Here is a 19,421-nt window from a genome sequence, read left to right as displayed (position 1 = left end):
ACGATGTGATTGACATACTACAATGCAACAAAATTGCTGTTTTCAATGTTATTCAGTGGACTGGAAACAAAACAGATATCCAGTCACACAACTACTCTTTACCCCTTGAAATGTTTTTTACTCTCTCCCTTTGTGTTTGGAGCCAAGTCAGAAGACTCACATTTGATGTGTCGCTTGATGTATCGTGTTAATTTACCTTTATTGTAACTTGGTAACTGTTAATGATCTTCTTTATGTGGAGGTCCTGCAAAGCAGATCTCTGTAGAACCATGCTCAGCATGGAAAGACTTGAACTCTTTCCCTTTGCAGCTGTTATTGGTGGAATGGAAAACAATCAATGACTTCATCATTGGCTGACTGGTATTTGTTCCAGTGGATATACAGATGACACTTTCTTTGTAACTTGGAGCAGATATAAATTAAATATAACATCCACCTCAAAAGCTCGACAAGAAGCAAGTGACATTTCATTTTTGAGCTTCCTTTGTTCGTTGCTGTTTCTCTTCTTTCCCTCCTGCCATCATTTTTAATGCAGCATTTTCTGCCATCTTATCTGAGCACCACGACTATGTAACTGTTTTTACGGATGGGTCGAAACAAGGGGATTCCGTTGGTTGCTCAGTTGTTTTTCCATATCGTGTCCTCAAGGTCCGACTGCCTCAGACTTTTACTGTCTTTGATGCAGAATTGTTTGCGATCTTGTGGGCACTGGAGCACACGAGACATTCTTCCTCTCCTAAATTTCTTGTCTGTTCCGATTCACTCAGTGCCCTTCACTCATTGCAACGTTTGTATCCGGCAGACAAAATTGTCCAGACTATCCAGGATGCCCTCTTCCGACTACAGCGACTGGGGAAGGTTGTAGCTTTCTGCTGGGTTCCGGGGCATGTCGGCATTGCTGGGAATGAAAGGGCAGATCTCGCAGCCAAGGAGGCGTGTCTTGCCCCACAAGTATCTCAGTGTGCTATCCCCTTGCACGCACTCACCTCGCTGTTGAGCTCACAGGTCATGCGTCGGTGGGAGGATGAGTGGCTGGAAGTGACTGACAATAAGCTCCGTATAGTCGAGCCCACAACGCGTGTGTGGTGTACTTCCTTTCAGCCCAGTCGACGGGACGAGGTTCTCCTCATGCGGCTTCGGATAGGCCACAGCCCTATGACGCACGGCTTCCTGCTCCGGCGGGAGGACCCTCCAATGTGTGGTGCTTGCGGCGTCCAGGTCACTGTGCACCACGTTTTATTGGATTGCGTTTTATTTTATGACCAGCGGGTCGCGGCTGACTTGCTGGCGGACCTGCCATCTCTTTTAGGCAACACTCGGACGAATGTGGTTAAAGTTTTAAAGTTCTGTGCCCTGTCAAATGTTTTTACAAAGATTTTGGGGAGAGGATTTTAATTTGCCCACTGTGTGACAAGCTCGCCCATATTTTATGTAAGTGGCCAGCCAATAACAATTTCCTATGACATTCTTGTTGCTATGTTTCCCCTTTCCCTAGGTTTTACTTTCTTATGTAGCATTTTCCTTCTTTTCCTGCTTTCTTTGAGTGTGTGCTTTAGTTTTCTTAGGTCTGTTCACATTCGTTCCTTTTAATGTGTGTCAGGGCGCTGATGACCTCGATGTTGAGTGCCCATAAGCCCCAACACACCACCACCACCACCACCACCACTTCTTTGAGAGTCTGTCAGCTCCTCGACAGTCGAGATACCACCAGACTGCGATGTAAAAACATAAAAGGCAAAAGGCTCACCACAGCAGGTGAAGATGTTTACTCGCCATTGTGCGATGCCAATTACTCGAATTGCACACTTCTCCCTTGAAACACTGCAGAAATGTGAAACGCAATGATTGCCCACAGTATGTGTTTTTTGACTTATTCCCTACCTAATATTACTTTACTATTTTGTCACGATCATCTTCCCTTGTCATAAATAGACTGTGGGAAATGTCGTTTGCCTAAGTGGCCTGTAATGCTTAACCCTCTGTTCCCTGGCTGTTGATATTTGGTTTTTTGTTACCAATATGTCCATTATAGTATTGCAGTATATCAATAAAGCACAAACTTGCAAATCCTTTATTTATTTTTTATTGTGCGTGACTGGACATGTGTGTTGTTTCCAGACCACTTAATAGCAGTGTAAATAGCATTTGTTGCATCGTAGTATGTCAATCACATTGTGATTATAAGCAACGTGGGGTTCACGCTTGCATCTCGGGATGCACAATAATGGCACATTTCATTTATCTTAAACATTGACTTCGCTGTGCAATTTCTCGGGATGTAATTGACATATTGTGATGCAATCAATGCCATTCTTTTTGTGATTTCTCATGTTATTGATAGCATTAGAAATGGTATAGTGTGCCCATTTAAAAAAAATTTAAAAAAACATAAGTTTGCATTGAAATAATAATTGCTGACATTTTAGAATGTCTCATAGTGTTTACTTTCACGAGTCCCTGCCTTACTTTCATACATGTGAAAGTCGATTTTCAATATCTGATGTTGTTCCAGAGATATTTGCACTGAAACATTTAAGAGGTACACCCTGTATATATGATCTAAGTTGAAGGATGTTTATGCTGATGATTCAGAAGTTGTTATAAGACGACTTGTTGACACAATTTATGCTAAGGTAATCTGCATTAATAAAGTAATGTAATTAACACATATTCAGTGGTATCTCTATTAATTATCCAGCTCTTGGTTATTTGTAGAGAATTTAAACTGTATCCATATGTATTATTATTATTATTATTATTATTATTATTATTATTATTATTATTATTATTATTATTTTACAGTAGCATTAAAATCTTTAAATTAAAAAAAAACCTTCCATGTGATTGCATATTAGGTAAAATAAAACACGGTTATGTAACAAGGAAACTTAGTCCTTTAAATCTGTATATGTTGGTCAGCAAAAGATTATTAGTAGTTTGAAATTTTTAAGACACATCAGACTTAAATTTTAAAGCTCTTGCTCTTCTGTACAGCAAAAATTCACTTGAAAACTAAATGTAGAGTAGGAAACAGGAAACTAAAAATTTTGTATACTTAAAAGAAGTTGGGAAAGACAGCCTGTGAATTTGTTTGGATATTTAGTAGGTAATTGTTGTCAGAAACTAAATTGAAAGGAAAATTTACATTTATTTATAACAGAGATTATTAGAGACATTCCTTATTTGTACATTTCACACTATTTCATTTTGTATTTCTCTAATATATGTAGATGTGCAATGCACATGTCAAAAACAAAATATAAAATGTTTTACAAATGTAAAAAATATTTTCAAAAGATGTACCTCAAAGTACCATTCACAGAATTTCTCATTCTACTAATGAGAGGGTAATTTTACCACGATTGTGACAGATGGTGGACTAGTGGTTTGGAAACTTTGCAAAGACTTATAAATCACAAACTAGTTCCATACACAGTGTGGTAAGGAAGAGTGTTGTCGGAATTGCACACAGATGCTAAAAAACATCACCCCTCTTCTTTCACTGCCAAAGAGAAGGAACCTTTGTCCTTAACACAATGTTCATAAAGCATTTGTTTACTCTGAATTCTTGACTAACGCACACAAGAAGAGATGTGAGTGCAGCTTACGTGTCCCATTTTGAGGCTGTGTTTCTCTGTAGCCAGCCAAAAGTCAAAATAGTCATGCCGCAGCATCTAAATATGTGAAGAAATGAAAGTTATTTGTACAAAAGTAGGCAACATGCTATAAATTGGTTAAAAAGATGCACAACTTTGACAGTGCACAGCACTTACATCTCAGTCAAGAATTTAGAATAAACTAATGCTTTATGGACGTTGCATGAAGGACAAAGGTTTCTTTTATTGGGCTCTGAAAGAAATAAGATGATGATCTTTTTCCGGCTGTGTAATGCCGATCGTGATCTTACTTGACAGACTGTATCGGTGTAAGATAAAACAATTGCTTTCCTTTTGCAGGGTGTAGTTGATGGAGTGACCGGTGTGTTTACCAAACCCATCTCGGGAGCCAGGGAGGAAGGCGTAGAAGGTTTCTTCAAGGGTGTCGGCAAGGGCATGGTCGGCCTGGTCACGAGACCCACGGCCGGTGTCATCGATTTTGCCAGTGGCTCACTAGATGCTGTCAAGCGGTGAGTGTGTGGCAGTTAATTCCTAAGCAGTTGTGGTCACTTCATAACATATCCACTGCCAAGTTTAAAGTTCATTTCCGATAGGTGTGGATCTAGAGCTCAGTTGTGGGGAGGGGAGGGTAGCAGTTTTTGACTTAATCTCCCACAACCAACACCCTCTAACCTGCAAATAAACAAATAAAAGAGTGAGTGAGTGAGTGAGTGAGTGAGTGTGTGTGTGTGTGTGTGTGTGTGTGTGTGTGTGTGTGTGTGTGTGTGTGTGTAATCATCACACTACATTTAATGTCCTAGGATTATGACAGTGACAACAAAAATTTATAATAACATAAAATCATAACAATCATTGGCTAGTACAGTGAATCTACTGTCTGTAGGGGGTGGGGGGCGGGGGGGGGGGGGGGAGTCATAACCACATGACATCCCCTGCCCCTTGAACTATTTATTTGTAATGCTACTGATACAGAAAGCTGGAATTGTAAATTATATTGTACTTTCTCAATGTAGCAAAAAAGAAAAAAGTCTGTATTATTGCATCAAGTGGTGATGTTGAAGATGAATGACATATGTGGTGTTCATCATATGTCAACACAGCTGTATTCTTCTTTAGTTGGCATCCAGTTTAAATCATTTTAGGACCATCTTTAGGTTATCTGTATCACAAAGAAAAGATAATCACAAAAAACTAAATACATACATTCTGAAGTAGAATAGTTTGTATAATAACTGTATTTGCATGTGACGTGTGTGTGTGTGTGTGTGTGTGTGTGTGTGTGTGTGTGTGTGTGTGTAATCATCACACTACATTTAATGTCCTAGGATTATGACAGTGACAACAAAAATTTATAATAACATAAAATCATAATAATCATTGGCTAGTACAGTGAGTCTACTGTCTGTAGGGGGTGGGGGGCGGGGGGGGGGGGGGAGTCATAACCACATGACATCCCCTGCCCCTTGGACTATTTATTTGTAATGCTACTGATACAGAAAGCTGGAATTGTAAATTATATTGTACTTTCTCAATGTAGCAAAAAAGAAAAAAGTCTGTATTATTGCATCAAGTGGTGATGTTGAAGGTGAATGACATATGTGGTGTTCATCATATGTCAACACAGCTGTATTCTTCTTTAGTTGGCATCCAGTTTAAATCATTTTAGGACCATCTTTAGGTTATCTGTATCACAAAGAAAAGATAATCACAAAAAACTAAATACATACATTCTGAAGTAGAATAGTTTGTATAATAACTGTATTTGCATGTGACGTGTGTGTGTGTGTGTGTGTGTGTGTGTGTGTGTGTGTGTGTGTGTGTGTGTGTGTGTGTGTAATCATCACACTACATTTAATGTCCTAGGATTATGACAGTGACAACAAAAATTTATAACAACATAAAATCATAATAATCATTGGCTAGTACAGTGAGTCTACTGTCTGGAGGGGGGGGGGGGGGGAGAGTCACAACCACATGACATCTCCTGCAGTATGTGACTTTTGATACGTTTTGTATTCGTAGTACTATGTAATGGTTAACATTTTCTAAAAGTAGTTTATGTACGAGGGTTGAATGAAAAGTAATGCCCCCACCTTCATTAATTGGGTTTGGATGGGAATATTTTAATAAATCAAATGCAGAAGTAAACCTTAGAATGTGATCTTTAATTACCAATATTCACTTTTCCACATAATCACCAGCCAATTAGATACATTTCTGCCAGCAATGAACAAGTTTTCTGAAACTGTCACGGAAGTAGTCGTCACTCACAGTCTCTCAGTTCTCTCAACATCTTCAACAGGAGCATAATGATGTCCCCGTAGATCATCTTTCATTACTGGGAACAGATGGAAGTCAGACGGTGCTAAATCTGGACTGTATGGAGGATGCCGTACGGTGGTGAGATTCAGTCTCTGAAGTTCTGCTGTGGTGGCACATGAAGTGTGTGGTTTGGCATTCTCGTTTCAGAGTTCGCAGCATTGTGATGTAATGCTATGAATTTATTGCTGTTCCACGATGAAGCAAATCAACACGGATAACACTGTCTGCTTCTCAGAACACTGTGGCCGTGAATTTTCCAGCTGAGGGCTGCGTCTTGAATTTCTTTTTCTTGTGCGAGTCTTTGTGTCTATATTCCATAGACTGAAGTTTGGTGTACCCATGTTTTGTCTCCTTTCACAATTGAATGGAGAAAGGATCTAATGCAAGAGGAGTTCCTTCAAGTCTGTGCCGTTTCATTTCGGGAGTCAGCATCTGGCGTACCTATTGTGCACAGATCTTCTGATAGGCGAAGCAATAATGTGACCCACACATTCTTGTGAAGTGCCAATTGTGCTTGCAGTTTCTCTCTGAGTGATATGACGATTGTCATGAATCGATCTGTCAACATTTTGTTTGTGAAACTTGGTGGTTGCTGTCACAGGTTGTCCAGTTCTTTGTCACGTAGGTCAGATGTTCCCACATCAACATATTTAAACTTACTTGCTCGATGATGCACAGTACTCATATCAACACAATCACCATAAACTGCTTTCATTCTTTGATGAATCTTCCTTGGGATGACACCTTCTGCTGTCAAGAATTCAATGACTGCACGTTGCTTCAGTCGCATTGACTGACCGTCTGTACAGGGTTCCATACTTTACACTGTAACAACACAACCGTTCAATGCTAAGGCCAACTGGAGCTGTAGAGAAGACACTACGGAACAAGCCAGTAAGTGCCGCATACTAATGCTGCCAACTGTTGAAGAGTTACGAAGGTGGAGGTATTACTTTTCAGTCAACCCTCATATAATGCTCTTTACGTATTTCTTACGTAAGTGTTCCTAACATGTTGTTTCGATACTTTTCTACATTGGGGCATGTGTATGCACCTTTTCTAATAATCTTTTTGTGATACAGATATAAAAAGTCCTTTTCAGTGGCCAATAATTTCTTATTTATTGTACAACCCATTTAGAAACCTAAAGATTCAACTTCAGATGCCACCAAATAATCATGGAAACACAAATATGTGGCAGTTGGACCAGTAAGTTGTGGGGTGTCTCACAACATGAAAAAGCAGCCACAGCACCCACCTGGGCATCACGACACAGCAGTGACTAGTGCAACTGACCGAGAAGCCGGCTGACTGCAGTGGCAGAACAAAATCGCGATTCGCTGCAAAGAGCTGCTGATAAAATTTTTCATATTGAACAACCAGTTTTGGTCGACATACCATTGTTTTATTCATAAAAATATTTACAGCGTGATTCTAGCCAACATAAAATAAATTGTGTCACATAATAAAATCCATTAATTCCTCCCTGTTGCCACGTAGTGATAGAAGTAACATCATCAGTCATAAAACTTAATAAACATCTTATGCATGCTGTATCAACAGTCAGCACTAGGAATGAGATTTTCACTCTGCAGCAGTGTGTGTGCTGGTGTGAAACTTCCTGACAGATTAAAACTGTGTGCTGGACCGAGAGTCGAGCTCAGGGCCTTTGCCTTTCTTCCAGGAGTGCTAGCTCTGCAAGGTTCACAGATAAACTTCTGTGACATTTCATATACAACCGCTCGCTCACCGATAGATCTGTACCTACAGATTGGAAAATTGCGCAGGTCGCACCAGTGTTTAAGAAGGGTAGTAGGAGTAATCCATAGAACTACAGACCTATATCATTGACGTCGGTTTGCAGTAGGGTTTTGGAGCATATACTGTATTCAAACATTATTAATCACCTCGAAGGGAACAATCTATTGATATGTAATCAGCATGGTTTCAGAAAACATCATTCTTGTGCAAAGCAGCTAGCTCTTTATTCGCACGAAGTAATGGCCGCTATCGACAGGGGATCTAAAGTTGATTCCGTATTTCAAGATTTCCGGAAAACTTTTGACACCGTTCCTCACAAGCGACTTCTAATCAGGCTGCGGGCCTATGGGGTATTGTCTGAGTTGTGCGACTGGATTCCTGATTTCCTGTCAGGAAGGTCACAGTTCGTGGTAATAGACGGCAAATCATTGAGTAAAACTGAAGTGATATGAGGTGTTCCCCAGGGAAGTGTCCTGGGACCTCTGCTGTTCCTGATCTATATAAATGACCTGGGTGACAATCTGAGCAGTTCTCTTAGGTTGTTTGCAGATGATGCTGTAATTTACCGTCTACTAAGGTCGTCCGAAGACCAGTATCAGTTGCAAAGCAATTTAGAAAAGATTGCTGTACGGTCTGGCAGGTGGCAGTTGATGCTAAATTACAAAAAGTGTGAGGTCATCCACACGAGTTCCAAAAGAAATCCGTTGCAATTCGATTACTCGATAAATAGTACAATTCTCAAGGTTGTCAGTTCAACTAAGTACCTGGGTGTTAAAATTACGAACAACTTCAGTTGGAAAGACCACATAGATAATATTGTAGGGAAGGCGAGCCAAAGGTTGCGTTTCGTTGGCAGGACACTTCTAAGATGCAACAAGTCCACTAAAGAGACAGCTTACATTACACTCTTTCGTCCTCTGTTAGAATATTGCTGTGCGGTGTGGGATCCTTACCAGGTGGGATTGACGGAGGACATCGAAAGGGTGCAAAAAAGGGCAGCTCGTTTTGTATTATCGCGTAATAGGGGAGAGAGTGTGGCAGATATGATACGCGAGTTGGGATGGAAGTCATTAAAGCACAGACGTTTTTCTTCGCGGCGAGATCTATTTACGAAATTTCAGTTACCAACTTTCTCTTCCGAATGCGAAAATATTTTATTGAGGCCAACCTACATAGGTAGGAATGATCATCAAAATAAAATAAGAGAAATCAGAGCTTGAACAGAAAGGTTTAGGTGCTCGTTTTTCCCACGCGCTGTTCGGAAGTGGAATGGTAGGGAGATAGTATGATTGTGGTTCGATGAACCCTCTGCCAAGCACTTAAATGTGAATTTGCAGAGTAATCGTGTAGATGTAGATGTAGTAGGTAGGAGACAAGGTACTGGCAGAATTGAAGATGTGAGGATAGGCTGTGAGTCGTGCTTGGGTAGCTCAGTTGGTAGAGCATTCCCCGAGAAAGGCAAAGGTCCCGAGTTCCAGCTGTGGTCCAGCACACAGTTTTAATCTGTTGGGAAGTTTTTCAACATTAACATGACGAGCAGAGGCATTCTACAGACTCTGGCTGTTGAGCATCAGCTGATAAGAATAATGCTGACGGTTAGTGCAGAATGAATAATCCACTGTTCAGCACATTTTATGACTGATGATGTGTTTTTCAATTACTGTATAGCAAAAGTGACGTATTTATGGCTTTCATTATGTGACGCCATTGACTTGATGTCACCTAGCGTGATGATGTAAATATTTTTATGAACCTGATGGTGGTCTATGGACTGAAACTAGTTGTCCAATAAAGAAATTTTATCAGCAGCTCTTGGCGGTAAGTCATGATGTTCTTCAAAGATTTATGAACCATAAAATATATTTGTCAGCACTAGTCAGTCATTATATGTCCTTATCATTTAACGTTATCTGGACAATTTGAGATCTAACAGTCTATTCTAGATGGCAGCCACTTTCTCATATAATTGCATTTGTCCAGACTCATACTCATCAAATCCTAGTCTACTTCAGTATTGTGTAGTACTTGTAACTTTATACAGCCAGTCACAAAACATGGGAAGTATTACAACTTCACCCATTGGATGCTTCTACTCTACTTATGCGTATCTCACTTGTGATATAAGATCACCTTGCTGTACAACAAGTCAACAGTGTTGCGAATGTGCAGCCTACAACATTCAACTTGGCTCACTATTATCAATAGGGGTAGCTGTACATAGTCTCACTGATGCCCAAATATTTATCGCAATAATGTTCATACAAACCCTTACACCACTGGTGAGTCAGTTTAGTGAAATGTATAATAATTGAGCTGAGGGTGAAATGGTTAAATAAAATCCCCAGAGATAACAATATTGGCCAAGCCAGATGGTTTTCGATAGCTTTAAATGTTTATTTCATATAAGCACAATATAATTATGTTAATTGTGGCCTCATATACTCAAAACTGAATGTATCATTGATTAATATCTGAATGAACTGTACAAAATTTATAATATCTTTGTGCAGAGAGCACATTTACAAACAGCACAATCCAAATAACTATACAATTTTTCCATATGAACACACCCACGATGTAATGCTTAATGATCTTTGGTATGGACTCTGTGGTCATCAGTGAATTTGTACTCAGTAGCCTGCAATAGTATTGTGTCACATCACGATTACAGGTAATTTGCTGATGACCTTGCAATTTTGACAGACAGTGAACAAAATGCAATACACCAAATAGAAACACTCGAGGAATGCGCCGAGTATGTTGGCTTGCAAATGTCTTTTGAGAAAACGGAATTTATGTATACACTCTTAAACATACAGAATCTCACCACAAAATATGGATGGATAAACAGAGTTCCACATTTTAAATACCTGGGGGAAATTTTGGAACCCACTGGACTAGAAAAAATTTTTCAAGGAACTTGATCAAAGAAACTAAAGAGAGCCTACGTTTGAATACACCAACTTTACAACAAAAAGTGCATGTCCATGCATACAAAAACCAGGCACTACAGCACTGTCATTAAACCCGAGGTGCTATACGCAGCAGAAACATTGTCACTGCATAACAAGATTCTTCTACAAAAAGAAGAAAGAAAGATCATTAGGAGAATCCTTGGACCACAAAAAAACTGAACCTGGATATAGACTACAAAGCAACAAAACTGCAGAGAAAATTTCAAATATTGCTACTTACATTAGAAACAGATGCCTTAAATTCTATGGACACACACACAGACTCCCAGAGTATAGACTCACACGCCATATACTCACAGCCACGGAAAGGTATGACATGGGCCGAACAAGTACGAAGAGACCTTACTGATGCTCAACTCACCATTCAGGACACTCAATGCAGACTGTAACATCTACAGAGGCAAAATAGACAAGCGGGAAGTCCAGCCAGAGACAAGAGCCAAAAAGGACCAGTACAGAGTGGACGGATGAATGAAAGAAAGCCATGAGTGAGAAAATGGTCTTGTGGAAAAACTGCAGGAAGAACTGTAGAAGCTTCACAGATTCACAAAGGGTGTACTATGTGTATAATTATAATAATAATAATAATAATAAACAAATGAATAAATTGTTTATTTGTCCATAATGACTTTTATAGTTGTGGACATGGTCTGTTTATAGCCATATAAACATTAATAACTGTTTGGAAATAAAGATAAATTATGCACAACAACATTAAAAGATCTTGATGGGAGTACAAACATTTAGCAATTAACAGTTGCTTTAATTTTGTCTTAAATATGTTTCCATTTAACTATTTTATTTTATTTGACAGTCTGTTATAAAAATTTCTTCCAGAAGAAAATGGACTATGATCTGTTGCTCTTTTATTACTAAATTTTATGTGGTAATCCTCTCATTTTCTTGTATCATAGTTATCGATTTCACTATTGGTTATACTATGTTCCATATTTTCTTTTACAAGCAGTATAGTTCTGAGAACATACAATGAATACATGTTAATATGTTATAAGTAATGAAGTATTCTCTAGAGGACTGATGTCTACTAATATTAGCTATTATGCTAATGGTTTTTTTCTGTGCTCTGAAAGCCCTATCCACGTATACCATTGGTGCCCCACCCCAAATCTCGATACCATACTGTAGGTGGGAGTTTATGATCCCGAAATAGATTTGTCTTTAGACAGGTGGTGCTATTATGCTATAAAGGTGTTTTAGCAGGTAGGTGCTACAGGAGATTTTTTTACACATATAGCTGATGTGCTCCTTCCCTGTAAGATGTTCATCCATTGTAGTACCCTGGAATCTGTGTTTATCAGTTGTTTCAACTGATAAGTCTGGCTAAGTATCCTCTTGTCTTGATTTATAATTTGGCAGAAAATCCATTAGAATTGTCTTATCCTTATTTAGTGCCTTTTCTTTTTGGTGAGATGTTCTATGATGAGGCTAATGTATTCTGTATTGTTTTGCACTGCTAACTGTTTTGTAGAATCCCAGCTTAAAAAGAGATATGTCGGCATTATTTACAAGGTTTGAATTTTGTGGAATTATTATATCATTGATGTACACAATAAGCAAAAATGACCCAATAATGATTCTCTGAGGGACTCCACAGTTAATAATTTTATAAGATGATTTTACTGTTTATGTATATCCCCCACTTGTATGATACAGCTCAACACATCATCTCCTGTCAGCAAGGCAGGATCTTAACAAATCTAATGCCACTTCTCTGACTCTGTAAGTTTCTAATTCATGTAGAAGAATGGAATGATTTATAGAGTCAGAGGCCCTGGAAGAGGCCTGAAAAGGTGCCAATAACTTTGTTTCCATAATCAAGTTTATCCAATATACTGCATTCTGTCAGGAATTCAGCTGAGATGTCATCCCAGCCATTGGTGTATTTGCTTTTAAGTTGTAAATGCTTTTCAGATAACTTGAGAAATTCTATGACCTGACTGAAATCAAGAGTCCACAAACATCCACAAGTTTCATTCACAATTTTGAAATAATTCAGAGTCCCCCATGCTCATAGAGCAAATTGTGGACACACGAGCTGCATAATATCTTACCACACTGCCAACCCACTGCAGATGAAACCACCTCCTCCCCCTCCCCACCTCCCCTTCCCTTTCTCCTCCTCTTTCCCTCCCCATCTCCATCTACCCCCTCCCCCTCCTCATCAAAATTTGAAATAAATGTACAAAATAATTATTTATTATGAAAACTCACAGATATATGATCTAAATACCATACTGTGTGTTGCAGAGTGCTTGAAAATGGCCTTTGAGTTGAAATAGGCCTGTAGCCAATGAAAATAAAGTCACAATCGTAACAACTGCTACACGAAACAGTATTTTAGATTATTGTACACATAATGTCCTTACAAGTTATGTAAGGACATGCATGTATTTACATGTAGAATTATGTCAAATGTTCAAGAACTTTTGGAGACACACAATTTTGACCAAATGAACATTTACATTTTTATTTATATGTATGATGTATAAACACACGAGGTGCGACAATAAAGCAATGAGACTGATTTTCTTTGCAAGATGTGGCAACCCCGCAGGCTTGTGGAGGCACAATATCTTTGACCGTGGTCTATAAGCTGCTTCTAGTCCAAGCGGCACATCAATGCGACTGCTCAGTCGTGAGTTGTGCTGTAATAAGTTAACACGTGTTTGTGTCTCTTGCCACGGAAATGGAACTGCATAACATTGCGCAATGGTATGCCATTTCTTTTTGCATTAAATTGGGTGAAAACGTGATGACAATTTACAGTAAGCTTCAGAAGGCTTTTAGAGAGGTGGTCATGCCAAGAGCTCAAGTTCTTTAATGTTGAAGATGAAGACCGCAGTGGACGACCACCAACTTCCAATTCCAAGGGAATTGTTCATAAAGAGTGGGTGCCTCCTGGACAAACAGTTAACCAATATTACCGTATTTACTTGAATCTAAGCCACACTTTTTTTCCGTTTTTGTGATCCAAAAAACTGCCTGTGGCTTAGAATCGAGAGCAAAGTAAGCAGAAGTTCTGAAAAATTTGGTAGTTGCCGCCACAACTAACTTCTGCTGTCGAATATATGTAGTGCTACACAGGCATGCTTTGCAGGCACAAAGATAAGTACTGGTGCCAAAACCTCTGCGTCAGTAAATAAATTAAAAAAAAAAAAAAAGGAAGACGAGCTTTTTTTTGCCGCCCTGAGTTTTGACCACTGAATTTTCATACATTATCCAACGAAGTAAATACAAATTCCGTATTGTTCATCTTCTAATGTAGCAGCATTTCAATGTACTACGAAAATCTGACTGGCAAGACTGTTTGGGATGTTTGTCAATATGGCCAACTCTACGATCTGAATTTTTTCCTACCTGTGAGAAGAGATGGTTGCTAATAGGATCTTTTATGAATTGTGAATCACATGCAATATTCTCTTCACCATAAGAATAATTCGAATATAAACATTTTGCTATGTATGTGTTTCGTGTTTGCTGCTATCTCATTTAAATCCTGTCTGCCTAATAAACTACAAAACTAGAGTGAGACAACAGCAGACGCGGAAGAATATACATGTCATGTCATGTTTATATTTGTATTATTCATGTGCCTAATACTGTTACAGTCAGAAATGAAGCACGGCAATTCACTAGATTTTTAAATCTAAGATGGCTCTGTGCAGAATGTAATGTACTAAAGAGGTGTCTGCAAAGATTTTCAAACGGAGAAAAATTTTCGCTAAACTCTCGTTTAGAACATCATCTATCATACGCAGTCTATTATTTGGTTCTTGTTGATCATTATCAAATAAAGCAGCAGTGTAAGTAACAACAAATAGCAGTCTCTTGCCATTGTTTCGCTAATGAGACGATTCCTCTCCTTTTTTTAAAATTGTAAGCGGCAGTAGCGCGCACAAAAGCAAGCCATGCCGCGAGCTGCAGAATGCGACAAACAATGCATGACACAGTACAGTAATGCATTTTCAGTTTAGAGTGACGAACAACACCTATAACAAAGAGAACAGCACTTATCAGATCAAAGAAAAATAAGCAATGAATTCAAGGTAGTCGAAACACGTGAAAAAGGAAGGGTACCCGTAAAAATACGGACGGAGCACCTGTAACATAGCAATGGCTACCTGGTAAAGCTTAACTTCTAAGCTTACGACTCGAACCGAACTACTGTAGCTGTATCGTCATTCATTTGGCCTAAATTGTGTCTCATGTTACAATGGACCAACTTTGTTTCGATTTGGAGGTGTGGCCTAAAACTTTTTTCTCCCCTTGAATTTCGAGTCTCATATTTCAGGTGCGGCTTAGATTCGGGAAAATTTTTTCCCTCAGTTTCGAGTCTCATTTTTCGGGTGCAACTTAGATTCGAGTGAATACGGTACTACAGAGAAATTTCAGAAATACTTCGTAAAAGAGTTCTTCACGTCCATGCCAACATACCTGATAATTGGATTCTGCATCACGATAATGCGCCATCCCGTACTGCTCTGTCAGTGCAGCAATTTTTAACCTCAAAACAAGTTTCAGTACAACCACAGCCAGATATCCCTCTGCGCGAATTTTTTCTGTTTCCAAGAGTCAAAACGGCGGTCAAGGGACACAATTTTCAAGCAATACAAGATGTCCAAAAAACTGTGATGAGTGTCTTGGAGGATATTACAGAAGATGAGTTCCAGAAATGTTACCATCAGTGGCAGAAGCGCTGGAAAAGGTTTGTGCAATCAGAAAGGAACTACTTTGAAGGAGACAACACTAAACTTGACTAAAACGATAAGCAACATTTTTTTTCACATCAGACCCACTACTTTATTGTCACATCTCGTATGATGCAACATTTTATAAATCCATCCAGCCACTTTGTGACCTCTTGATAAAACATGCATGCACAATTTCAATACCTCAAATAATACTTAAATGCATATATTTTGCCACATCTGACACTCATGTCAAAGCACATTTCACTCACGTACTTATAACCTACGAATATAAATAAATATTCATAAAAAAATGGAAAATCCAGGATGGAATAATGACATATTATGTAAAGGATACATTGCTATTTGTGTATCCGTGGAAAAATTAAGTTGTTTGTAACATTTTGTAATGTCATAGTGTTGACACATTTTCCCACATTGCAGTGTCACCGAAGTGGGTGACGAGGTGCTGAGGTTACGCCCGCCGCGCTTCTTCCGGCCGGACGGCCTGCTGCGGCCGTACATCCGTGAGGAGGCAGAGGGCAATAAGCTACTGCAGGCAAGTTCCACCCATCTGTACCCTGTGTGTTGCTATCGTTAAGGAAACCTGTGTAGGTGAATACTGGATAAAAGTCTGGCAACATTATATTTCTTAACATTTGTAAAGGCTCTCAATTTACATGTGTTCAACAAATGGAAATATGTTTGTTTGTGACGATTGTGGGTATTGTGTCTATTTTCCTGGAAAAAAAAGAGGTTTCTCTGTATGCAGAAAAATAGTATTGAACTTCCCAGAATCCCAGAAACCACAGAATTTGGAGATTAAAAGGGTTATCGATACATCAGATAAAGGAGTAAAGTGAGGAGCTATAGTAGCTGAGAATGAAAGTGTCAATTCTGAAGCACAATAATTGGAGACCTTATTATGCTGTGAAATTGACAATCCATGTAATAGCAGTGACTGACAAGAAAACCACATGGCAATCAGGTTTTTCTAATGTTATATATTTATGCTGCATGAAGTTCAGAACTCAAATAGCAATTTCCCCAAAACACTTCAGTGCAACTATCAATAATTCCCGAGAAAATTGACTTCTAAGATTTTGGATTCTCTTTAATTCACTAAATTTAGGGCAATGTATAAACAGGCCATTCTGAATAGTTATGTGTTTGACCCATCTAGCACCAAATACCATTTATAGAAAGCCTTGTGTTCTCTTTCTGTCTAAACTATTTATCATCCAAATTTCCTCCCATAACTGGCAACACTATGGACAAATACCTTCAGAAAAGGCTTCCTAACACCTCTATTTGATATTAACAAATTTCTCTTCTTCAGAAACTCTTTCCTTCCCATTGCCAGTCTACATTTTATATCCTCTCTACTTCAGCTATAAATTTCCTGGTCTAATTCTCTCAGCATCATCTGATCTAGTTTGACTGAATTCATTTATCCTTGTTTTGCTTTTCTTGATGTTCATAACATATCTTCCTTTAAAGACACTATCTGCTCTGTTCAACTGCTCTTTAAAGTCCTTTGCTGTCTCTGACAATTGCTATGTCATGGGCAAACCTCAGTTTTTTTTATTTCTTCTTCCTGAATTTTAGTTTCTTCTCCATATTAAACTTCCTGGCAGATTAAAACTGTGTGCCCGACCGAGACTCGAACTCGGGACCTTTGCCTTTCGCGGGCAAGTGCTCTACCATCTGAGCTACCGAAGCACGACTCACGCCCGGTACTCACAGCTTTACTTCTGCCAGTATCTCGTCTCCTACCTTCCAAATTTTACAGAAGCTCTCCTGTGAACCTTGCAGAACAGCGCACACTCCGCTGCAGAGTGAAAATCTCATTCTGGAAACATCCCCCAGGCTGTGGCTAAGCCATGTCTCCGCTATATCCTTTCTTTCAGAAGTGCTAGTTCTGCAAGGTTCACAGGAGAGCTTCTGTAAAGTTTGGAAGGTAGGAGACGAGATACTGGCAGAAGTAAAGCTGTGAGTACCGGGCGTGAGTCGTGCTTCGGTAGCTCAGATGGTAGAGCACTTGCCCGCGAAAGGCAAAGGTCCCGAGTTCGAGTCTCGGTCGGGCACACAGTTTTAATCTGCCAGGAAGTTTCATATCAGCGCACACTCTGCTGCAGAGTGAAAATCTCATTCTGGATCTTCTCCATATTTTTCACTGGTTTCCTTTACTGCCTGTTGAGTGTATAGACTGAATGACTTCAGGGATAGGATACAACCCTGTCTCACTCCCTTCTCAATCTCGCTTCTCTTTTATACCCCTCAACTCTGATAGCTGCCGTCTGGTTTTTGTATAAGTTGTAAGTAGCCTTTTGCTCCCTGTATGTGTTTCCTGCTACACTATGTGATCAAAATTATCTGGACACCTGGCTGAAAATGACTTACAAATCTGTGGCGCCCTCCATCGGTAATGCTGGAATTGAGTATGGTGTTGGCCCACCCTTACCCACACTGGACTCGCATTCGGGAGGACGACAGTTCAATCCCGCGTCCGGCCATCCTGATTTAGGTTTTCCGTGATTTTCGTAAATCACTCCAGGCAAATGCCGGGATGGTTCCTCTGAAAGGGCACGGCCGACTTCCTTCCCAATCCTTCCCTAATCCGATGAGACCAATGACCACGCTGTCTGGTCTCCTTCCCCAAACCAACCAATCAACCACCCTTACCCTTGATGACAGCTTCCACTCTCACACGCATATGTTCACTCTGCTGCTGGAAGTTTTCTTTGGGAATGGCAGCCCATTCTTCATGGAGTGCTGCATTAAGGAGAGCTATCGATGTCAGTCGGTGAGGCCTGGCATGAAGTCAGTGCTCCAAAACATCCCAAATCTGTAGCATTCAGGTCAGGACTTTGCGCAGGCCAGTCCATTGCAATAATTTTATTGTCATGTAACCACTCTGACACAGGCCATGCAGCATGAACAGGTGCTCGATGGTGTTGAAAGATGCAATTGCCATCCACGAATTGCTCTTCAACAGTGGGAAGCAAGAAGGTGCTTAAAACATCAGTGTAGGCCTGTGCTGTGATAGTCCCACGCAAAACAACAAGGGGTGCAAGTCCTCTTCATGAAAAGCATGATCACATCATAACACCACCACCGCCTCCGAATTTTACTGTTGGCACTACACACACTGCGAGATGATGTTCACCGGGAATTCGCCATACAATGTTTATGCTCCTTACACCAAGCGAGGCATCGTTTGGCATTTATTGGTGTGATTTGTGGCTTATCACCAGCCACTCAACCATGAAATCAAAGTTTTATCGCCTAACTGTCATAGTACTTGCAGTGGATCCTGATGCAGTTTGGAATTCCTGTGTGGTGGTCTGGATAGATGTCTGCCTATTACACATCACGACCAGCTTCAACTGTCGGCGGTCTCTGTCAGTCAACAGACAAGGTCAGCCTGTACACTTTTGTGCTGTACGTGTCCCTCACATTTCCACTTCACTATCACATCGGAAACAGTGGACCTAGGGATTTTTAGGAGTGCGGAAATCTCGCGTACAGACGTATGACACAAGTGACATCCAATGACCTGATCACATTCGTGAGTTCCTTGGAGCGTCCCATTCTGCTCTCACAATGTCTAATGACTACTGAGGTCATTGGTATTGAGTAACTGGCAGTAGGTGGCAGCACAATGCACCTAATTTGAAAAACACGTTTTGGGGGTGTCTGGATACTTTTGATCACACACTGTATCTTCAGAATTTCAAAGAGAGTATCCAGTCAACACGGGTCATGAGGGTCCCACCTCACATTCCCTGGCCTCCCCTGATGCCAGGCCATTAAGACTTCTTTTGCCAGGTGTATGTCGAGAAACGTGTGTATTTAACGCAAGACAGTGACAGCGTTATCCTTTCTTCACAAAGCAATGAAGCAATTGGAACTGTTGACACTGCAATACTGATTCGTACGAAGGCAGAACTCTCTATTTGCTCCTGTGTTTTGTGAGTGATGAGTGAAGCATACATTCAAATTAAGGCTTAACAGAAAGAAATGTTGAGAGCTGG

General features: G+C 39.9%; 1 protein-coding gene across 1 annotated transcript in view; it reads left to right on the top strand.

The window, feature by feature from the left end:
• The window catches only part of LOC124719041 (vacuolar protein sorting-associated protein 13), a 447,369-nt gene that overhangs the window by 413,832 nt on the left and 14,116 nt on the right, over nucleotides 1-19,421 (top strand). The window contains exons 58-59 of the mRNA XM_047244711.1: nucleotides 3,957-4,126; nucleotides 15,829-15,943. Coding sequence (XP_047100667.1) covers nucleotides 3,957-4,126; nucleotides 15,829-15,943 — 285 coding nt within the window. The remainder of the gene's footprint in view (nucleotides 1-3,956; nucleotides 4,127-15,828; nucleotides 15,944-19,421) is intronic.

This window comes from Schistocerca piceifrons, chromosome 10, assembly GCF_021461385.2.
Source record: "Schistocerca piceifrons isolate TAMUIC-IGC-003096 chromosome 10, iqSchPice1.1, whole genome shotgun sequence".
Classification (NCBI taxonomy): Eukaryota; Metazoa; Arthropoda; class Insecta; order Orthoptera; family Acrididae; genus Schistocerca; species Schistocerca piceifrons.
The sequence above is the reverse complement of the archived record's forward strand: the minus strand, read 5'-3'. Positions and strand labels throughout refer to the sequence as shown.